This window comes from Fundulus heteroclitus, chromosome 16, assembly GCF_011125445.2.
Source record: "Fundulus heteroclitus isolate FHET01 chromosome 16, MU-UCD_Fhet_4.1, whole genome shotgun sequence".
Classification (NCBI taxonomy): domain Eukaryota; kingdom Metazoa; phylum Chordata; class Actinopteri; order Cyprinodontiformes; family Fundulidae; genus Fundulus; species Fundulus heteroclitus.
The window spans coordinates 13,826,822-13,846,283 of NC_046376.1; the positions used below are offsets into that span (position 1 = coordinate 13,826,822).

At 38.8% G+C, this 19,462-nt stretch overlaps 2 protein-coding genes and 3 non-coding genes across 5 annotated transcripts; 4 read left to right on the forward strand and 1 right to left on the reverse strand.

The window, feature by feature from the left end:
- Window positions 1-458: 458 nt before the first annotated feature.
- On the reverse strand, window positions 459-6,519 carry LOC105937621 (apoptosis regulator BAX). The gene is made up of 6 exons (XM_012879042.3): window positions 6,431-6,519; window positions 4,261-4,309; window positions 3,264-3,422; window positions 3,022-3,157; window positions 2,143-2,247; window positions 459-2,040 (listed from the first exon to the last, which is right to left on the reverse strand). The coding sequence occupies exons 1-6, from the start codon at window positions 6,465-6,467 to the stop codon at window positions 1,942-1,944; spliced, it is 585 nt and encodes a 194-aa protein (XP_012734496.3). The 5' UTR covers window positions 6,468-6,519; the 3' UTR covers window positions 459-1,941.
- A 5,153-nt stretch (window positions 6,520-11,672) lies between these two features.
- Window positions 11,673-14,507, forward strand: rps11 (ribosomal protein S11). Its single transcript, XM_036148336.1, has 5 exons — window positions 11,673-11,766; window positions 12,229-12,369; window positions 12,597-12,672; window positions 13,794-13,923; window positions 14,312-14,507. The coding sequence occupies exons 1-5, from the start codon at window positions 11,752-11,754 to the stop codon at window positions 14,433-14,435; spliced, it is 486 nt and encodes a 161-aa protein (XP_036004229.1). The 5' UTR covers window positions 11,673-11,751; the 3' UTR covers window positions 14,436-14,507.
- On the forward strand, window positions 12,430-12,513 carry LOC118566514. The gene has a single exon (XR_004933090.1). It is a non-coding gene; the product is annotated as a small nucleolar RNA SNORD35 (small nucleolar RNA).
- LOC118566513 lies at window positions 13,612-13,696 on the forward strand. Its single transcript, XR_004933089.1, has one exon. It is a non-coding gene; the product is annotated as a small nucleolar RNA SNORD35 (small nucleolar RNA).
- Window positions 14,145-14,228, forward strand: LOC118566515. Its single transcript, XR_004933091.1, has one exon. It is a non-coding gene; the product is annotated as a small nucleolar RNA SNORD35 (small nucleolar RNA).
- Window positions 14,508-19,462: the final 4,955 nt, after the last annotated feature.

Below are 19,462 nucleotides of genomic sequence, written 5' to 3' on the forward strand. Positions count from 1 at the left end.
TTTTTCTGTAAAACCCAGGCCAGCTCTACGAGGTGTACATCTTATTGTGTTCCTATGGACAGATCCTCCAGTCTCTGCTGTGGAGCTCTGCTACTCCTTCAGGGTTACCTTTTTTCACTTCACCAACTTAGACTATTTTATACAGATCGCCAACATAAAAAATAAGATTAAAAAAACTTTTAAATTAGAGGTTTGAATATAACAAGATGGGTAGAAAGCCAAGGGGGGCAAATAATTTTGCAAGGCACTGGAAAATAAAGAATCCCAATTTAAAGAACACCTTTACGCTTCAAACTGCATTTTTGAGAGAAAATCCGTTGTTGAACAACACTGAATCAGTGCTACGTCAATAGAAAAGCTAAAGCAGCCTGAAAAATTCTACGTATTACATCAAATAAAAATGATGCATGCAGACAAAAAAAAACCTGTACTTTTATTTTGTATTTGATCTTGAGACATCACTTTCAAAATGTTTTGTGCCTTAGAGGAAAAACACATCTTGGTTTGCTGTACAAACTCTTTCATAACACTAAGCAAATATGACTTCATGACACATTTCGTTCATAACTTCATGGAGATTGACATAACCCTCCAAAAACAAAAAACATGTAATATGTTCATCAAAAGTTGATTGTTACGGAACCTGAGAGCGGACGTATTCAAATGTTTTCTTTTACATTGTTTTCTCGAGATAATGACACGACTATCTCCTTATCACGAGAAAACAAGAACTGTTTTCTTGAGATAATGACGTGATTATCATGAGATAATGGATTGTTCAACAACAAGAGTTGGACACTGCTGGTTAACAGAGAGTATAATGTACAGTGAGTTACATACTAACCTTATATAGGTTCTACAGATTACTTTATGGAACGTTTATTCCAACAATCGCATCATATACTAACTAAACATTAATATTTTAAGTTAACCTAAAGTTACTATAAGGCACTCTTGTAATATACTTTTTGTTAACACTCGAGAGTTTAGAAGTATTGGTAATGAACTGACAATGGAAACGTCCAGAGTCCTGAGCCAACTTCCTGCTTGGCACATTTACGTTTCTATAGTCATGGCTTCACTGGCAACAACTAGAGATTATGCTGGTAAGCTGTTACCAATTAATACATCATGTGTTGATAATTACACAAGATGATATTAAAGCATGATGTGCAAGGTGGTGCAGAAAATACCTTCAAACATTGGCTTTATTTGTATTAATACCTTCCAAATTTGCAAATGAGAGAATTTCTAATCGACTTTCTGGCACAGGGTGACAACGGGCTCATTAGCAGCATCAGGTTCAGAAAAGGGCGTTGTTGTTGTGCTGCAACGTCTGCTAGACACAATGTCAACAGCTATCTTTGGACAGGAAAAAAAATCTGAAGAACTGCCTTAATTACAGTTTCAGGTGTCCTCCATTACTGGTTCAACCAGTCAGACAACCCATGGGAAAAGATGGATGAGTGTCAAGAGAATAACTTTTTCACAATGTTTTTACTTGTATTTAGGTAACTGGCTAAGTGCTTAGCGTACAAACTCACAAGACGTCAGTGACTGTACGCTTCAGAGAGGGGACAGGACAGGGATGTCCCATGAAACTAATTGGAACAAGGTGCCAGTCGGTTTAAGGCATTTGCCTTAAAGTGCACATAAAAGCACTATGAAAAATGTAAAATAAAGAAAAACAAAATGGGTTTCAAGCATCCGTAGAAACAGTGTTTGTTCAAGTAAAGATGATGATGATTTCTTTGTTTAAGTGCAGAATCCTTCCTGTCCCTTTGATACTGTGCGTGCAAACAGGAGCACTTCAAGTCCAATCACAATATCACACTCAAATGGGAGACAAGCCACAATTCTCTGTATACGTGTTCCTCTTGTTTGACTCGTTTACTCTGTTGCTGTTTTTCACGCTTCTCCGGGCAGCTCTTTGTACGCCCCTCACTTCATTTTCATGACAAAAAGGGCGGTGAGGACGCCAGCCAGGAAAACCATCACCGTTTGCCACGTTGGAGTGCTGACTTGGGAAAGAATTCCCTCCTGCAAATACACACACAAGAATATTATCAACCATCTTTTTAAGAGACAAACTCAACAACTAATTAGTGATGCTCTCAAACAAGTTGTTAGTGAGCTCCTTACCCAGCCACCTTGCTCCCTTATCCAGTTGATCACCTTTTCCCGGAAATAATCAATGGTCCATTTTATTATGTCTCTGATCATGTCACAAATTTTTTTTTCATGTGCCTAGCGAGATAAGTAGAAAAAAGTAAAACAGAACTTTCATTTAATTTAATACACTTGTGCTCTGACTGAAAATAAATTACCAAAATTAGTTTCTGGGGAAAATTTTAAATATAATATCACGTTTTTAAATTTACAAGTAAACCTTAAAGGTGGAAGAAAGATTAATACTTTTAAACGGGCCTAGTCTTGTACTATCACTGTACGAACTTCTACACCAGTAGCTCACTCTGGTTGCATACAAAAAAAGTTTTGGTTCAATTATCACGTCCCGTTGGCTTATTATATTTCTTTTGCGTGTTTAACACTTGGTTTTTCCTCGATTTGTTACTAGGCAAAGTGCTTTTGTGTGCATTTACCACAACAAGACCACATGACTGGAAGTATGAAATTGCACTTGCACGCAACGATTGAACAAAGAGATGCAGTGAAGCCGAGCGAGTCAGCCACGCCCAGCGGAGGTGCAAAAAGGAAGAGGAAGAGACCGAGGTCTAGCGTGATCAGGTTGGTCTTGGACCATGTCAAGCCGTGACTTTACAGCGAGGCATTGCAGGACGTCCTGCTGGCATTTACAGTATGGCAGCTGCTCAAAAAAGACTAAATAAACACTATCAGGACAAAAGCGTGGCATATATTGTTTTAATTGAACATATATGGTTTTTTTTGGTTGTTGTTTTTTTTTAATGTCGCAGTACGTGACTAGGCCCCTTTAAAGTTAAAATGTATTACTGGAATAACTCTACACTAAAAGGAAGACAGACAAAGCGTTTCACTTACTCTCATAACAAGGAAGCAGGCAAAGCAGAACACCATAACCACCCTGCCCCAGTTGATTTTACCGTCCGAAAAGATTGCGAGGACGACTTTCATGAACGCCTCTTTCGAAGGAACGAATAATGGGTCGTTCAATATCCTAGGGGAATAACATCAATATTTGGTTATGGGAAATATAATTCATTTAAAAATTGTAATATTTGTGTTTGAATTGGAGCTACAGCCCTACAGGAAGGGAGCTTCACCTTTGTAGCTGTGCATCTCCATCCACTTGATCTCCAATCAGCTGGAGAGTCTCAGAGACTTCTTCCTGACGCGGGCTGCGGAGTTCCACTGGACCCACCTCCTCCCGGATCCTGAGAGCATCACGGATTCCATGCCGTTCCAGCCTCCTCCAGATGAAACTACAGGGTGGTGGGGGTGGGTTTGTAGATCATGCAAACAGAACGAGACATATTATCTTAGTTTAAAGTTACAAAGTTTGTGGGAAATGATCAAGTAGCTGCAGTTCAATGTGTTCGTCGTTTAAGTGCAGCAAGATAAACATATTGTTGATTGGGGGCTGAATATATATTTGACAATAAGTGCATAAACTTAGTTTTTCCTTTCCTATTATTGAAAACAGTATTAGGCCAATTCTAATGCCTTTTTTATTACGCTCAGAACTGCTTGGATCTCCACTGAATGGTGCACCCTCAAACTAGATCCACTGAGATCTGTGTTAATATTCATTTTCTTGAGCCTTTATAGAAAGAAAAACTTTTAACCCTATAACTCCAAATGTATAATTTTTGATACAATAATTTCTGAGACCGCTACCTCTTCAACAAAGTCAGTTTTTTCTTTACATACCATTTACAAATTTGAAATTAATATATTTTACACAAACTATATAAATATGCAGAAAACATGAAGAAAATATATTTTTGGTCTAATGTATCAATTACGATACAAAGAAAATTTGAAAGCCTGCCGTTAATTTTTTTTCAAGCAACCTAAAAACCTTTTCTTTTTTAAAAATGCAAAGAAATGTGAAGCTACACAATAATAGCTAATGGTCTAGATTTTACTAAGTCACAGAAGAAATGGAAAACATTGAATCAAATCTAAGGCAGCAAAACCAACAGAGGAATTTAAATAACGTCATAAGTTACAGTAATATTTTGGCAATAAGTGTCAGAGTAGCATCTCAGTTCAGAGCAGCTACGTTTTTCAACATAGGTTAATTATGGTGATACTTACTCCTTTAACAACACAACTAGCTCCTGCACAAGTACATCCACGAAAGATCCTAAAAGACAAAAAAGAAACAAACATGGTTACATTATTTGAAATGAGAACAACGTTGCAACAGAGTGAAATTCAGGTCTGAAGCTGGCTTCCCATTGGAACCCATCGATTCAGGAAACGGCCAAAGAACTCCTCGTGTTTTACTACCTGGAACATCTAAATCAGCTCTAGTTTAAAGACTTAAGACACTTAAACTCTTCAAACCTGGACTAGATCATTTTACACTCATAACAGAATCCTTCAAACCCTTTGAAACCCTTCTTTTACTTTTCAAAGTTCAATAAAAGGCCAGTTTTAGTCTGGAGTGGTCCAGATGCCAAAATTACAATACTTAGACTTAAACATTGCAAAATTACCAACAGGGGCTGAAACATTGTGCTATGGTTGTAGAACAATCTGGTTCAGATTTGAATAGTGTACGTTTAGTAGTTTTTAGACCACAGCATTTTTATTGATAAATTTGTCATTGAATTTTTAATGTTGAAATAAACACAAAAACACAAACAAACAAAACAAACAGTGAACTATATAAAGACAAAGTTATAAATTAACCACTGCACCTCCTGCTACTTCAGTCTGTACTGTAATTCACACTTAAGATGTTGTAGACATAGAAGAACAAGAAACAACCCTCCATTTATTTTTAAACTGTTCAATATTGAAGAAACTAGAGAACATTCTAACAAAACATGCAACCATTTGCTTTCTTGGCATTTCCACCTAAAAACATCTTTTGTTTTGAGACTTTCATTTGTATTGTTTTTGACCCATGGGAATACATTATACCATTTGGATGCCTTATAAAATGAGGCTGGTAAAAAAAAAGAAAAAAGCTCTCTATGGGTTTTTTTCTCCAGTGGAAACTATAATCTATGTTTTATACAGTCTCTAATATGTAAATATTTGCAAAAGTGGCTTATATCCTTCCACTGTTATGCAGATGATTCCCAAGTTTATCTCCCTCTTAAAAAAAGCCAAGGGCTTCTTCTTAGATTCGTTATTCAGTTGTCTAAATTATATAAAGCACGGGATGGCTTCAAACTTTTTACACTTGAACGAGCAAGAAACAGAAGTGATGGTTTTTGTGGCACATCTGACCCCCCCACACACAGATCTTGGTTCTCTGGCAAAATATTAGGCCGATTATCACAAATCTGGAGGTTAAGATAGAAGCAGATCCTAAACTGGAGAGCCAGATTAGGGCCGTTGTGAAATTGAGCTTTTTTTCATCTAAGCTGTCTATGTTGTTGTTTAGTTGGCAGTTAGCCAAAGTAAAGCCTTTTATATTGAGGCAGCTTTTTTAAACAATAATCAATGTATTTGTTACATCTAAGTTGGATTACTGCAACTATCTAGGGGTTAGTGAGGCATCCATCAGGCACCTGGCATCCATCAAGCACCTGCAGGCTGTGCAAAATTCTGCAGCACGACTTTTAACTGGAACAAGAAGGGTCTGAGCACATCACCCCCATCTCAAACTCCTTTCATTGGTTGCCTGTAGGTATTTTTAAGTTAGGTTACTTGTTTTTAAATCTTTTTTTTTTTTTTTTATAAAAATTTATGAGTGGCTGTGTGTTTTGCAAAGTACTTATCCATCACATCAGAATGCTCTATTACAGTTATTCTCACTAAGAATAGAAGACTGAACCATGTGCTATGATGGCTGTATGTTTAAGATTTGGAGAAAAACGTGAGTTATAATTGATTAAATGCCGCCTGTGCCTCCTAAACACATTAAACTGAGTGAAGCGTGCGCCCTCCTCAAGATGGCGGCCGCGATAGACGATAGCGGTCCGTGAGGCGTGTAATCTTTATGGTTAACGTCAGTTTCCCGACTAAAGTTTAAGGTAATAGTGAAACTGAAACTTTAGTTTCCGGTTCTTTGAACAAGTTATAAAATGTAATTTCACAGTGACCTGTATAATTTGGCCGTCAACATCAACATACTGGTTTTAATTTTTATATCAAATGTATTTCTAAAGTTACATGAAGCGTTTGTAAAGTTTACGATAATTAAAATCGAACTTAAATAGCTCATTCTACAACTAAAGAAATATGAAGACAATTAGTAATCTGTTTGTTTTTTTTCCTTGTAAGGAAATACAAGTTATTATTTTTTTACCTCTGCCCCGATCTCCTTGCTCTCCTCCCGTTGCCATTCTTTCTTTTTTCCCCCCTTCTTCTTCTTCTTCTTTTTGGTTAATGGCAGATTGCAACCTTGACTTTTAGGTGCATACTGCCACCTACCATATCGGAGTTTGTAGCATGAGTCATATCAATGTGATGAGTTTTTACTTAGACTTAGACAACTTTATTGTAATTTTGTATGTACGAAATTTCGTTTCTTACAGCTTATGACAGTCTAATGGGATTACAGGGGGAATAGACAACATTACAATATAAAGTGCAGCAGTGATCAGAAGTGCAGGAGAAAAACAGTGTGCAGATAATGTTCAACCATTATTTCTGTGCAGAACCTGGTGGACCTGCAGAGGATGCTACGGAACCTCTTTCCAGAGGACAGCAGGGAGAACAGTTCATGGTGGGGGTGTGAGGGGTCTCTGATGATGTTTATATATATATATATATATATATATATATATATATATATATATATATATATATATATATATATATATATATATATATATATATATATATAAATCTCATAATATATTCCTATATTCTTAAGATGCTGTATAACAGTTTTTTGTATTTCCTTTATCCCCTCTCCTGTTGTTCCGATTAATCCTTTCAGGTTCCATTCCCTTCCTATCTGTCTTGTCTTTTGTTTTAATCTTATCCTTTCTTCATCATATTCCCTGCAATGGAGTAATATCCATCCATCCATCCATCCATCCATCCATCCATCCATCCATCCACCCATTTCCCTACACGCTTATCCCTGTTGGGGTCGCGATGGAGGGGTGCTGGTGCCATCTCCAGCTGTCAATGGACGAGAGGTGGGGTACACCCTGGACAGGTCATGCAGTAATATATCTTCTACATTTTCTGTTACTTTACATTTTAAACATTCATCTGTTTTACTTTTTCCTAATACAAATAATGTTTTATTTAACCCAGTGTGATCAAATCTTAGCCTAGTCAAAACAATCCCCTCTCTTCAATTCTTTCTTATCACACCCTTGGCATTAATAGATTTCTGCATACTATAATAATTTCTTCCACTTTTATCCATGTTGCATCTATCCTGACATTTTTTTCTTTATTTCTTTTTTAATTATTGTCTTAGCTTGTCCTTTCCCATAAGGTATACTTAGAATATCATTTGTTCTAATAGATTTTTTAGCTATTTGTCTACTCTCTCATTTCCATTTACTCCTACATGAGCTGGAACCCAACAAAATTTTACATTTATGTAGACAACATTTATGTAGAGTTTTTGTAATCTATGAATTTCTAGTAATGATACTGTGAAGGACTGCCAAAGAATCAATGCAACAAACCACTCTATCTGGTCTTACTTTCTCTATCCATTGTAATCCTATAATTATCGCCAGGATTTCTGCTGTGTAGACTGCCATCTGATCAGGTAATCTCCTCCCAATGCTTACCTTCATTGTTGGTATGTATATTCCTATACGTACCTTGTCTTTTTCATCTTTAGATCCATCTGTATATATAAATAGCTATAATATTTGGTTCTTATATACTGATTTGCCAGTGGACCTCTCCTGCTGTCTTCCCACTCTTTTTTAATTCAATTATATTAAAATCTATTTTGGTATTTGGAAATAAACAAATAGCTACTAATAGGTTTAGAATTAAACCGTATTTTTTCTATTTTAATTCTTCTGATTTATCTTTTGTTGTCCATCCAAAACCATTAACTTTAAAAGAATTATATTCCCAACACTCCTGTATAACAGTCTTTGTCATGTTTTCATTTCCACGTCCATGTAAACGACACCAGTAAGTAAGCATGAGTTGATCTGTTCTTAAATCTAATGGCACTTCTCCTAACTCTACCTGCCTTGCTTTAGTTGGTATTGATCTTATTGCACCAGTAGAAATTCTCATTGCTTTAATTACTCGTTCGATCAGAATCAGAATCAAGTTTAATCGTCTAGTAGTTTTGCACATACAAGGAATTTGACTTGGTGTTGATGGTGCAGACAAAAATAAGAATACAATAAAATTAAATTGAATTAAATAAAATTGATATATATAGAGAAGCAATATACATTCAGTAAACTGTGCGTTAATGTAACACAGAAGTTTGTAGGCCTGAACGGGGGAGAGAAACAGTGTCCAGTGTCACTCTTGGCCTATTTCCTATTTCTATTTCCTTAAATTCGTTTTTTCCCCCTTCCTTCCTTCCTTCCTTCCTTCCTTCCTTCCTTCCTTCCTTCCTTCCTTCCTTCCTTCCTTCCTTCCTTCCTTCCTTCCTTCCTTCCTTCCTTCCTTCCTTCCTAGTGTGGGTCAGTATAGGAACATGTATTTCAAAATATGCTTATATTTACATCTCTCTCTCTCTGACTGTCTGTGTGTCTGTGTGTGTGTGTGTGTATATATATATATATATATATATATATATATATATATATATATATATATATATATATATATATATATATATATATATATATATATATATATATATATATATATATATATAAGAAAAGTTTTGGATTTTTCAAAAGAAAGTTAGAAACCCCATTTGTATGACCAGCTTTCTGTCCTATTAATGTCTCTTTGCAATTTGTTCACAATATAATCAATATTTAGACCTCTGAACCAAATTGCCCCATCATCTGCAAAATTAGAGCACCCAAACCAGTTTTCTACATCTTTAAAGACATCATTAATCATTATGGAAAAAAGTAAAGGACTTATTACACTTTCTTGAGGTGTTCCATTTTCAACAGCATATTTTGAGGAACAACTCTTTCCTATTCTGACCTGTATTTTTCTTGGGATTAACAAAATCTTTTAACCACCTATACATTCACCTTTAATATTCATCGTCACCAGTTTGATCAGCAGTCCTTCCTTCCACATCATATCGTACGCTTTCTCAATATCAAAAAATACAGTCACTACACTTTCTCTGATTATTTGTGCTTTTGTTTCATGTTCCAGACACAGAGATGGACCCATAGAGTTCCTTCCTTTTCTGAAGCCACTTTGCCATCTAGATGTATATTGTTCCCTTTCTAAATATGTTAATCTGTCATTGATTGTTATATCTTGTATAACTGTAATTCTGTTTATTTTGTTATTCTTTGCAATGGTACCACTGACCTTTGTTCCAGTTCACTGGAATGTGCACTTTGCCAAAAAAGTCCGTCCGTCCGTCCGTTGTCTTCCGCTTATCCGGGGTCGGGTCGCGGGGGTAGCAGCTTCAGTAGGGAGGCCCAGACGTCCCTCTCCCCAGCCACTTGGGCCAACTCCTCAGGAGGAACCCCAAGGCGTTCCCAGGCCAGCCAGGAGACATAGTCCCTCCAGCGTGTCCTGGGTCTTCCCCTGGGCCTCCTCCCGGTGGGACGTGCCCGGAACACCTCTCCAGGGAGGCGTCCAGGAGGCATCCTGACCAGATGCCCGAGCCACCTCAACTGGCTCCTCTCGACGTGGAGGAGCAGCGGCTCTACTCTGAGTCCTCCCCGGATGACTGAGCTCCTCACCCTATCTCTAAGGGAGAGCCCAGACACACTACGGAGAAAACTCATTTCAGCCGCTTGTATCCGGGATCTCGTTCTTTCGGTCACGACCCAAAGCTCGTGACCATAGATGAGGGTAGGAACGTAGATCGACCGGTAAATCGAGAGCTTCGCCTTTTGGCTCAGCTCTCTCTTCACCACAACGGATCGGTACAGCGCCCGCTTCACAGCAGACGCTGCACCAATCCGCCTGTCGATCTCCCGCTCCATCTTCCCCAATCGTGAACAAGACCCCAAGATACTTAAACTCCTCCACTAGGGGCAGGACATCCTCCCCAACCCGGAGAAGGCACTCTACCCTTTTCCGGTTCAAGACCATGGTCTCGGATTTGGAGGCACTGATTTTCATCCCGGCCGCTTCGCACTCGGCTGCGAACCGCTCCAGTGAGAGCTGTAGATCACGCCCTGATGAAGCCAATAGGACCACGTCATCCACGAATAGCAGAGATGCAATCCTAAGGCCACCAAAGCGGATCCCCTCAACACCTTGGCTGCGCCTAGAAATTCTGTCCATAAAAGTTATGAACAGAATCGGTGACAAAGGGCAACCTTGGCGGAGTCCAACTCTCACCGGAAACGAGTCCGACTTACTGCCGGCAATGCGGACCAGACTCTGACACCGGTCGTACAGAGACCTGACAGCCCTTATTAAAGGGTCCGGTACTCCATACTCCCGGAGTACCCCCCACAGGATCCCCCGGGGGACACGGTCGAATGCCTTCTCCAGATCCACAAAGCACATGTAGACTGGTTGGGCAAACTCCCATGCCCCCTCCAGAATCCTGCTGAGGGTGTAGAGCTGGTCCAGTGTTCCACGGCCAGGACGAAAACCACACTGCTCTTCCTGAATCCGAGATTCGACTATCCGACGGACCCTCCTTTCCAGAACCCCTGAATAGACCTTACCAGGGAGGCTTAAGAGTGTGATTCCTCTGTAGTTGGAACACACCCTCCGGGGTGCTCCTCGGTGGCAAGGCCCCGGGGGTGGATGAGATTCGCCCTGAGTACCTTAAGGCTCTGGATGTTGTGGGGCTATGTTGGTTAACGCGGCTCTGCAACATTGCGTGGACATCGGGGGCAGTTCCCCTGGATTGGCAGACTGGGGTGGTGGTCCCCCTATTTAAAAAGGGGGACCGGAGGGTGTGCCAAAAAAGTAAAAAAGAAAAAGTAAACAATGACTGATTACCTTGGTGACCACATTGATTTGCTACTTGAAAGCAATTTTTTGTCAAAATGGAAGAATCTTCCAGAACAAAAAGTCTCTTAAGGTTTCTTACAATTATATCTTTAACTTGTTAAAACAGGCCTTTAAGTTGATAACAATACGTTGAGCCACAGGCTGTGTGGTATGTATCCGTTTGGGAAACGATTATTTCAAAAAAATAATAGTAGTTTCTTTATTATCGTCTTACCTATACAATTACAAAATCAAAACTAATTTGCAAATGTTTCTTTTTTTTACATTTATTGTGGATTCTGCTTACACGTTATGAATCTTTCACTTTTGGTTTGTAAAGTACTCCATAAAAAGTATATTAATTCACTAAAACAGTCATGGGAGCTAAAACAAATCATGGTGGCGGTTGAGCAGCTGTACACCATTAAAAACACCATTAAAAACCTGGGCATTTCAAAGCTTTAATATCTTTAATGTTTGTGATCAGCTTAATTCACGTCCACACTTTTTACGCAACTTCCTGCTCTCGTCCTTTTCCGCCCATCGCGCGCATGCTCAGGCCTCTTCACGACTCGGCAGGCAAAGATGGCGGATGCTCAAGTATGTAGCTGAAGACGGCGTGGTGACTTTAAATCGATGTATATACATTTTAACGAAGTTAATTGTTGCCTAAAATCACGTGAACGGCCCAATGTAGACTTAATCTACGTAGCAAACCCATTTCTAGTCAAATCTACGCGTTTAAAATTGAAATTTGTTGTCGGTCTGCACACCCTCGTGTAATGCCGAACTAGCCGGAAAGCTAGCTTTGTTAGCCTAATCAGTTGGTTACAGTCTAGAGCTTAAAGTTAGCATCTTAAAATGTCCAACTAACCTTGTCAATTTTACTGTTTCCACCTTTACAAATGATGTTATTTGTGACTAAAGCAGTTGGCTTTGGTAGTATTTACGGAGACGGAACCGCTTTTAGCTAACTTGGCTACCATTTGTAGCGGTGCATAGGAAATGTGGATGGTGATCGTTGCACATTTCAAACCTTCTGAATGTGTCTTTTCATTTCAGACCGAGAGGGCTTATCAGAAACAGCCCACAATCTTCCAGAACAAAAAGCGGGTTCTGGTTGCTGATGGTGGCAAGGAGGCCAAAGAGAAGATCCCCCGCTACCACAAGAGTGTCGGGCTTGGCTTCAAAACCCCAAGAGAGGTAACGAGCTTACTCCCGAGGAGAATGTTAAGATCTGCTGTAGTTATTCAAGTTATAATTTGCAAATGATGCTTTTCTCACGATGGTCTTCCAAACCTGTAGGGTTCTGACGACAATGCCTTTTGGCAACACTGATGCAACCAGTTACGTTTTTCTTTGTGTGTTAGGTTGAGGGTCTACTAAGAGTATAACCTGCTAATAATTTCATTTTTTTTATCCATTCCCAGGCTATTGAAGGCACTTACATTGACAAGAAATGCCCCTTCACTGGAAATGTCTCTATCCGTGGCCGTATTCTCTCGGGTAAATTATTTTTTGAGCAAACCTGCACACATAACTGGGCTTTCACTGCTGTAGCTCCCTCCACTGTTGTTGGATAGATTAGCCACATTAAAAAGCTGTATATCCAGACACATTTTTTTTCTTGGCGCAAGGAGCGACAATGATAAATTCTAAACTGTGCCAAGACTATACATGTAGAATAATAGTTAACAGTTGATGTGTTCAGATAGAGACTTTGGAGATTATGGACATCAGTTTAAATTGAAACCTGTAAAAGGTTGAGAAATTAACAAACAACTTTGAATATTTCTTTGCAACAATCATGAAATGCTCTAACTTTGTTAGAATAAGTGTCTGTTAATTGAGATATTAGTCCTCTAACTTTGGGTTTCTGTTGACTAATAAAAATAGTGTGATTATTTAGAAATACTGACAGAATATTTTGCCATAGAACACAAATTTGGTTTTCTTTTGGAAGTAAACATAATGGCTGAATTCTGAAATTAAGACGACTTTTTTTAAAGCATTTAAGACTGTGCGTGTAAGCATTTGCTCATCTATCAAATCAATTCACTTTTAGAATTTGAGTTGTAAGTAGAAACTTGTGACAGATCTCTTAGTTGGCAGATATTACTTCAGTTAAATCAAGCATGGTAATTTTAGACAAACATATCATACAAATGATTATGGGTGTTTTATGTTAAATATAAACTATTGAAACTTCAACAACCTCGAGTTGAAAATAAAAAAGTGGTTGGTTGGATGTCGCAGGCAATAGCGTAATAAAGTGATTGTATCTTAACAGACTGTAAAAATAACTATTAATTTGGTGTCAAACTTGTATAGGATCCAAAAAATTCTGTTTAACTTCAGGCTCAGAATGTTTGTGGTATACAGTCAACCTTTAAATCTACAGTTGTAGCTGGATTTGATACCTAGACCTCACCTTTGTCATTATCCTACAAATGATGTTTTTCTCACGATGGTCTTCCAAGCCCCTCTGGGTTTTGACGACAATGCCAGATGGCAACACTGATGCAGTTTAATGACAAAGGTGAAAACAGCAATTTCCCCAGGACGGGGTCTGGGCTTGGGTCTTCGATGCCGACACAAAGTTGATACTTTTGTTCTGTGTTCCAAAGGCGTGGTGACCAAGATGAAGATGCAGAGGACCATTGTCATCAGACGCGACTACCTGCATTACATCCGCAAGTACAACCGCTTTGAGAAAAGGCACAAGAACCTCTCTGTCCATCTGTCACCATGCTTCAGGTACCGCACCTCTTGCATCCTCCTTGATTTAAAGCATAAAAATAATTATGTGGCTCTTTATGGTTTCCTGTTTGATTCAAGCTGTTCTTAGCTTTAATATTATTGCTTATAATAAAACGCATAAAGTCTGAAGTAGTTTAACAGGCAGCATTAACAATGTCAGACATTTTGATCAGATGTTGGTTTAAATACTGTTACTGTGCAAAACTACCCAGATTAACTGCAGATGATGCTTTTCTCACGATGGTCTTCCAAGCTCCAGCAGCTCTGACGATATTGCCTTTGGCAATCACTGATGCAGTTTTAGTTTACAGCCCGGCAGCTTTTTATTTGATCGGTTTTGTTAAAAACGTACGCCTGAACATTTCTTCTGATTGGTTTTGTACAGAGACGTCACAGTTGGAGACATTGTGACTGTTGGAGAGTGCCGACCCCTCAGCAAGACGGTGCGGTTCAACGTCCTCAAAGTGACCAAGGCCGCTGGAGCCAAGAAACAGTTTCAGAAATTTTAGGCGTGACGATGATCAGGATGGCCTCTGACCAACTTGTTTCACTGTCTAATAAAGAAAATCTTGTTTAAAACACTTTCTCTGCAGCTTTATTTTAGTGTTGTTTTAGTTTTACTGTAAAAAGGAAGAACAACTTGAATGGATCATTAACACGTTCCTGCAGAGCTTGTTGGTGTGTGGGGGGACTTGATGTGTTGGGATAGGGTGTAAACCAGGGATAAAATCTAAAACGTAGAATGGAGAATGTTTCATATCCTTCCTTGGGCTTAGCTCACTGCAAAAAATGCTCAGTAAATACTTTAACACCTCTGAGAAGTGGCAGCCAAAAACTAAAATTAACGTTTTGCTTTTCAATAACAATCTACCCATTATTATGTATGCAACTATAGGGGAGCAGGTTTGCCATTTATATCCCATAATAAACCACAAAAACAAGCTTTTATGCTAAAGTTTTGAAGGCTGCTGTGTAACTTTAATTATGGTAATAGAATATAAATTGAAATACAGCTGAAGGTTCAGCTGTGAATTTTCTTTTTTTTTAAAAATATCAATTGGAAAATACTTGATTAATCCCAAAGGGAAATTAAATCATGCTGTGCAGGTTTCTTATAGGAGCTGTAAATGATGGCATTGGACATATTATGTTGGGGGTCCAACAGCTGTACTGAAGACACTAATGTATGACAGTGAGGATGCACAGGGTTGTCCGTAATGTTGATTAGATGAATCATTTGCACAATAGTCCCTAAAACAGCCAACCATTGTTTTTTTGAGTCACTAACTGATGCTGCTACCTTGCACAGTTACTGCCAGAAGACAGTCAGATTTGTAGCATCTTGCAGCAAACACTAAAGGATCTAATTTCCTTTAATACAATCTGCACTGTCCCTTTTGTAGACAGCTTCACTGTTGCATCTCTTAGTCAAGTCTGTTGTCTAGGTCAGGGGCCTGCAACCTTTAAAGTCTAAAGAGCCATTTTGCCTACAGTTCACTTGAATTAAACTTATTAAAAGCCGCAATTGTTTTTGAAAAAAGACAAGTTATGTTTTTTTATATATATATATATAAAGATCTACTGTAGGAAACATGGTCCTGTTAAAGAAACGTCTTTTGTCTATTTTGAGGTTTAAAAAAGGATGGAAGGGATGTTATTTGTGTTTAATGTAAAAAAATAAATCAGTTTCCAACATATTGAAAAAATATTGATTTAAAATTAAATATTGCTGGCACTTTTAGCATCATTGTTGTGAAAATTAAAAGCAATTATTCCAAGGGGGAAAAAAGCTAAAACCTGCATTTATCATAATTTAAATACCACAATTAAATTATAATTTGTAGTCAAAGTTAGTAAGAAGTTCTTACTAAGAACCACTGTGGAAGGTCCAAAGAGCCACAGGTTGCAGATCCCTGGTCTACGTGAACACCACGGTAATGTTCTCATCCACTTCTCCCACGATGGAAATGTTGTTTCTCCTGAAATCAGTCAACTTTGTTTTCACATTCAAGATTAGGTTGTTTCCACACCATGCCAGTAATTTGTCCTTAACATTGTGAGCTTCATAATTTATAACGAAGCAAAAATAAATCAAAAGTAAAATATGAAAACCTGATCGTTAGATCAAGTGTATGTTGTACATAATATTTAACAAAGGTAAAAATACGAAGAAGCGGCTCCAGTGTTCAAAAGCGCAACGAGCAGGGATAAAAGCAGACATGACGCGTCATAATGCTGAGCATCATGTGCTGCTTCTGTGCACAGCAGCGCCTCCTAGTGGTTAGTGTTTTTAAAGCTGTAGCTGAAAATGTTGCCAGCAGGGGGCGTCATGGTCAAAGACAACTCTCCATCTTCTGTGTTTCAGCTCACGGGTTTTCACAATCAGGTTCAATCACAGACATGTATGTCTATGCATGGGCTCAATAACCGATTTATCATTTAAAAAAAACAACATATATTTCCAAAGATTTTTAGCAACCACTGCTACCTATATGTTTTTTTGCCTGTAAACACCGAATTTTATCTATGATCCAATAAAGAGGTAACTTTCCTTGAGTTTGACAATGCAAACTTGGGTCCGAAGCTTGACCCTTTAGGGGCCACACCAAAAATGTATGGCACATCTTAATGCGAGGTCAGCTTTTGTAATTTGTCTGTAATATTTATTTACCTCAACCTTGAATCCAATAATGCGATGGCTATGATATGACCCGTTTCCTTTGTGCAGGTTCATGCATGATGATGCTCGGTGGCGTCTGAGATCCAGCTAAACACATGCAAATGCCCGGCAAGCAGGGATCAGAGTTTATTCACGCCTGTCTGCGTCAGCTGATTCATTTGCATGTGTCCTTATTTCTGCAGAGGTCTTTTCATTCTGTATGGGAATCAACCAGACCCCCACCTCCACCCACCACCGTCTGTCTGTCTGTGGAGTACCCTGGAAGAGGCTTCTATTAATATATTTGATGCAGTGGATGCTTAATCCTAATCTTCCAGTGAATGTAGACCATACGGAGCCGATGTGAGCAGGAGAAAGTGACTAATGTGAGCTCGGGGGTCTAAGAGTGGTTCCGTCATTTAATGATTAGCAGAGGGAACAGCTGTTCTTTCATACATGCAACAAAAAAATATTTTTCTCATTTACAACTTTTAAGTGTTTTTGTTTAAGTCATGTCACCCTCCACACATGCTGCGGTGTTTGCACAAACAGCGGCGTCTCACTACAGAGCCACAAATTGTCCTTTCTTGTACTGGGGGCTTTCCCAGCGTCTTCTGGTAGACACTGCAGGAGGGTGGGAGGGCTTCTTCAGTATGTTCTCTGAATAACAGGGCACCGAGGAGCATGACGGCCCAGCAGGCTCAGCACGAGTCCAGCTATGGTCCTATATACTGTTTATCAGATGGAGCAGTTTTTGGTCCATTGAAAAAGCACGAATAACACAAGTAAACCCAACTATCTATTAAATTGTGACGGACAATTGCTTTTACTTACGCTAGATATAGTCACTGGTTACATCAGTGCGCCATCATGGTAATTAGTAACTCAGAAAGTTCTTCCTAGCTTCTGATACACCAAATGGAGACTAAGAATATAACATTTTTCCATAAACGTTTTAGAATAATAATGTGGGGAACCTGATTGTATGGTTGTGGGCTTCACGTGGATTGAACTGGACTGTGGACAGATCGTGAAAGCCTCTCCAAAATATTAAGTTGTCCATAAACCACTTTGTAACCACTTTGCTGCTATGCTTGGGGTCAGTGTTTGGAAGAAGCATGCGTGCCTAAGCCTCAACTTCCTGGCCCATGTCTTGAGGTGTTGCTTCAGTATTTCCATATAATGTTCTTTGCTCATGATCTATTTTGTGATGTGTACCAGCAAGACAACTCCACCACATGATTCTGCCGTGGTGCCATCCCCATAGCTGGACATAACAACAGTTTTTACACAGAACATGACACCTTCAGGCAGTTTGAAATTGCACCCAAAGCTGAACAAGATCTCTGAAGGTCCACAATTCTCTTCCTGATGTACTGCTTATCTGTGTTTTTTCAGTCATCTTACTCAATGAATTGACATGTTTGAGGCGTTGCCTTAAAAAAACATCCACACTAGGCTCCCCGTTATGTACCATGACATGTCCATTGAGCTCAAATCATGCAATTAACCTATAAGAGACTGCAAAGGCACCAAATCTTCATCTGGGTTTTCCCAGAATATTTAGATGCGTAGCAGTCTTTGTGTATATAAACATGTGAAGCTGAAGAAATTCATCAGAAATGTTTCTCTTTCAATATTTTAGCATTTGTCACTTATACATAATTGTAATAATACCAGCTGACCTAAGAAAGGAAACATTGAGTATGATTTAATGTCAGATTTTATGGAAATATCTGATTTCAAATATATTTAGGCTAGTATGGAGTAAAGAAAACTGAATCTAATTTAGTCAGACAGAAGGTATCTGAATCTTGTGTTATTAGATCATAGCTGTCACCATGGTTTGAATTCTGAGTTGCAGATTTATACGTACAGAAGAATATTTCTCAATGTATTTATGCTTCATCATACAATTTAGTTTTTTTAAACTAAACTATGTTAAATTATCCCCCGCGGATCTAAGCTGTCCATTTGGAAGCATCAACAAAAGGTGAGGGTCAGCTTTAGAGATTAAGATTTATTGCACCAGTCATCTGACACCTCAGCCAAACCAGCTATATTGAAAATACAAAGATAAAAAAAAAATTTGAATTTTATTTCATGTAATGTTATACAAATATAAACATTCCTAAACGGCTTTCAAATTAAACAGCCTCCTGCCCATTTGGTTAATAATATAAGAACAGTTTTCATTTCACTCTTCTTCACAGAACATGGCAGCTTCCCCACACGATCTCTGGACCCGTTTTACAGCCGAACATCTCTTCCTTCCATTTGTGTCTCCCTTCTGTCGTTTGAAAGGTCTCTCGTCTTCGCATTCCTCCAGTTTGCAAACGTGTTTACCCAGTGTCACGGGGCACACTTGGAGTCGTACTTAGGTGTGGAGCCAGTGGCACTGGTGTTAGTTCAGAGGGTCAAGCAAATGAAGCCAATGGCCACTATCAAAACAGAGGCCTTCTGCTTTCCCAGCAGGAGGTTTGGGCTGGAGGGAGGTTGACGGACCCTTGCTTTGGGTTGTTTGGAAGCTGTCAGCAGCATTTGGAGTAATTTTTTTCCCCAGCAGATAGAACTGATGGGCTGAACAGATGGAGGACGTGGAGTCTGGGTTGTAGCCGATAGAGCTCTTCCCCTCATGGTCTAGTCTTCAAGCAGAAACTCATCAGCCTGCGGAGACCTCTGCATGGAGATACAGAGACAAATGTGTTAGCTGGTGCAGTAAAATGATTTAAAACAACAACAAAAAAACCCTCCAGAAATAGCCAACTTTTAATGTTATTAAATGTATGCAGTGTGGGAAAAACACACACAGTAAACAACATGTTAGCCCAAGTAATGCCTTAAAAATAAATGTAATTGAATCAAGTTTTTTTAATC

Coding starts and splice junctions, on each gene's coding strand:
- LOC105937621 (XM_012879042.3), bottom strand. CDS start 6,467: ATGGCAACGGGAGGAGAGCAAGGAGATCGGGGCAGAG. Junction 3,423..4,260: donor CTAGTTGTGTTGTTAAAGGA/GTAAGTATCACC, acceptor ACCACCCTGTAG/TTTCATCTGGAGGAGGCTGG. Junction 3,158..3,263: donor GGAGATGCACAGCTACAAAG/GTGAAGCTCCCT, acceptor TTATTCCCCTAG/GATATTGAACGACCCATTAT.
- rps11 (XM_036148336.1), top strand. Junction 12,370..12,596: donor GCTTCAAAACCCCAAGAGAG/GTAACGAGCTTA, acceptor ATCCATTCCCAG/GCTATTGAAGGCACTTACAT. Junction 13,924..14,311: donor CATCTGTCACCATGCTTCAG/GTACCGCACCTC, acceptor GGTTTTGTACAG/AGACGTCACAGTTGGAGACA.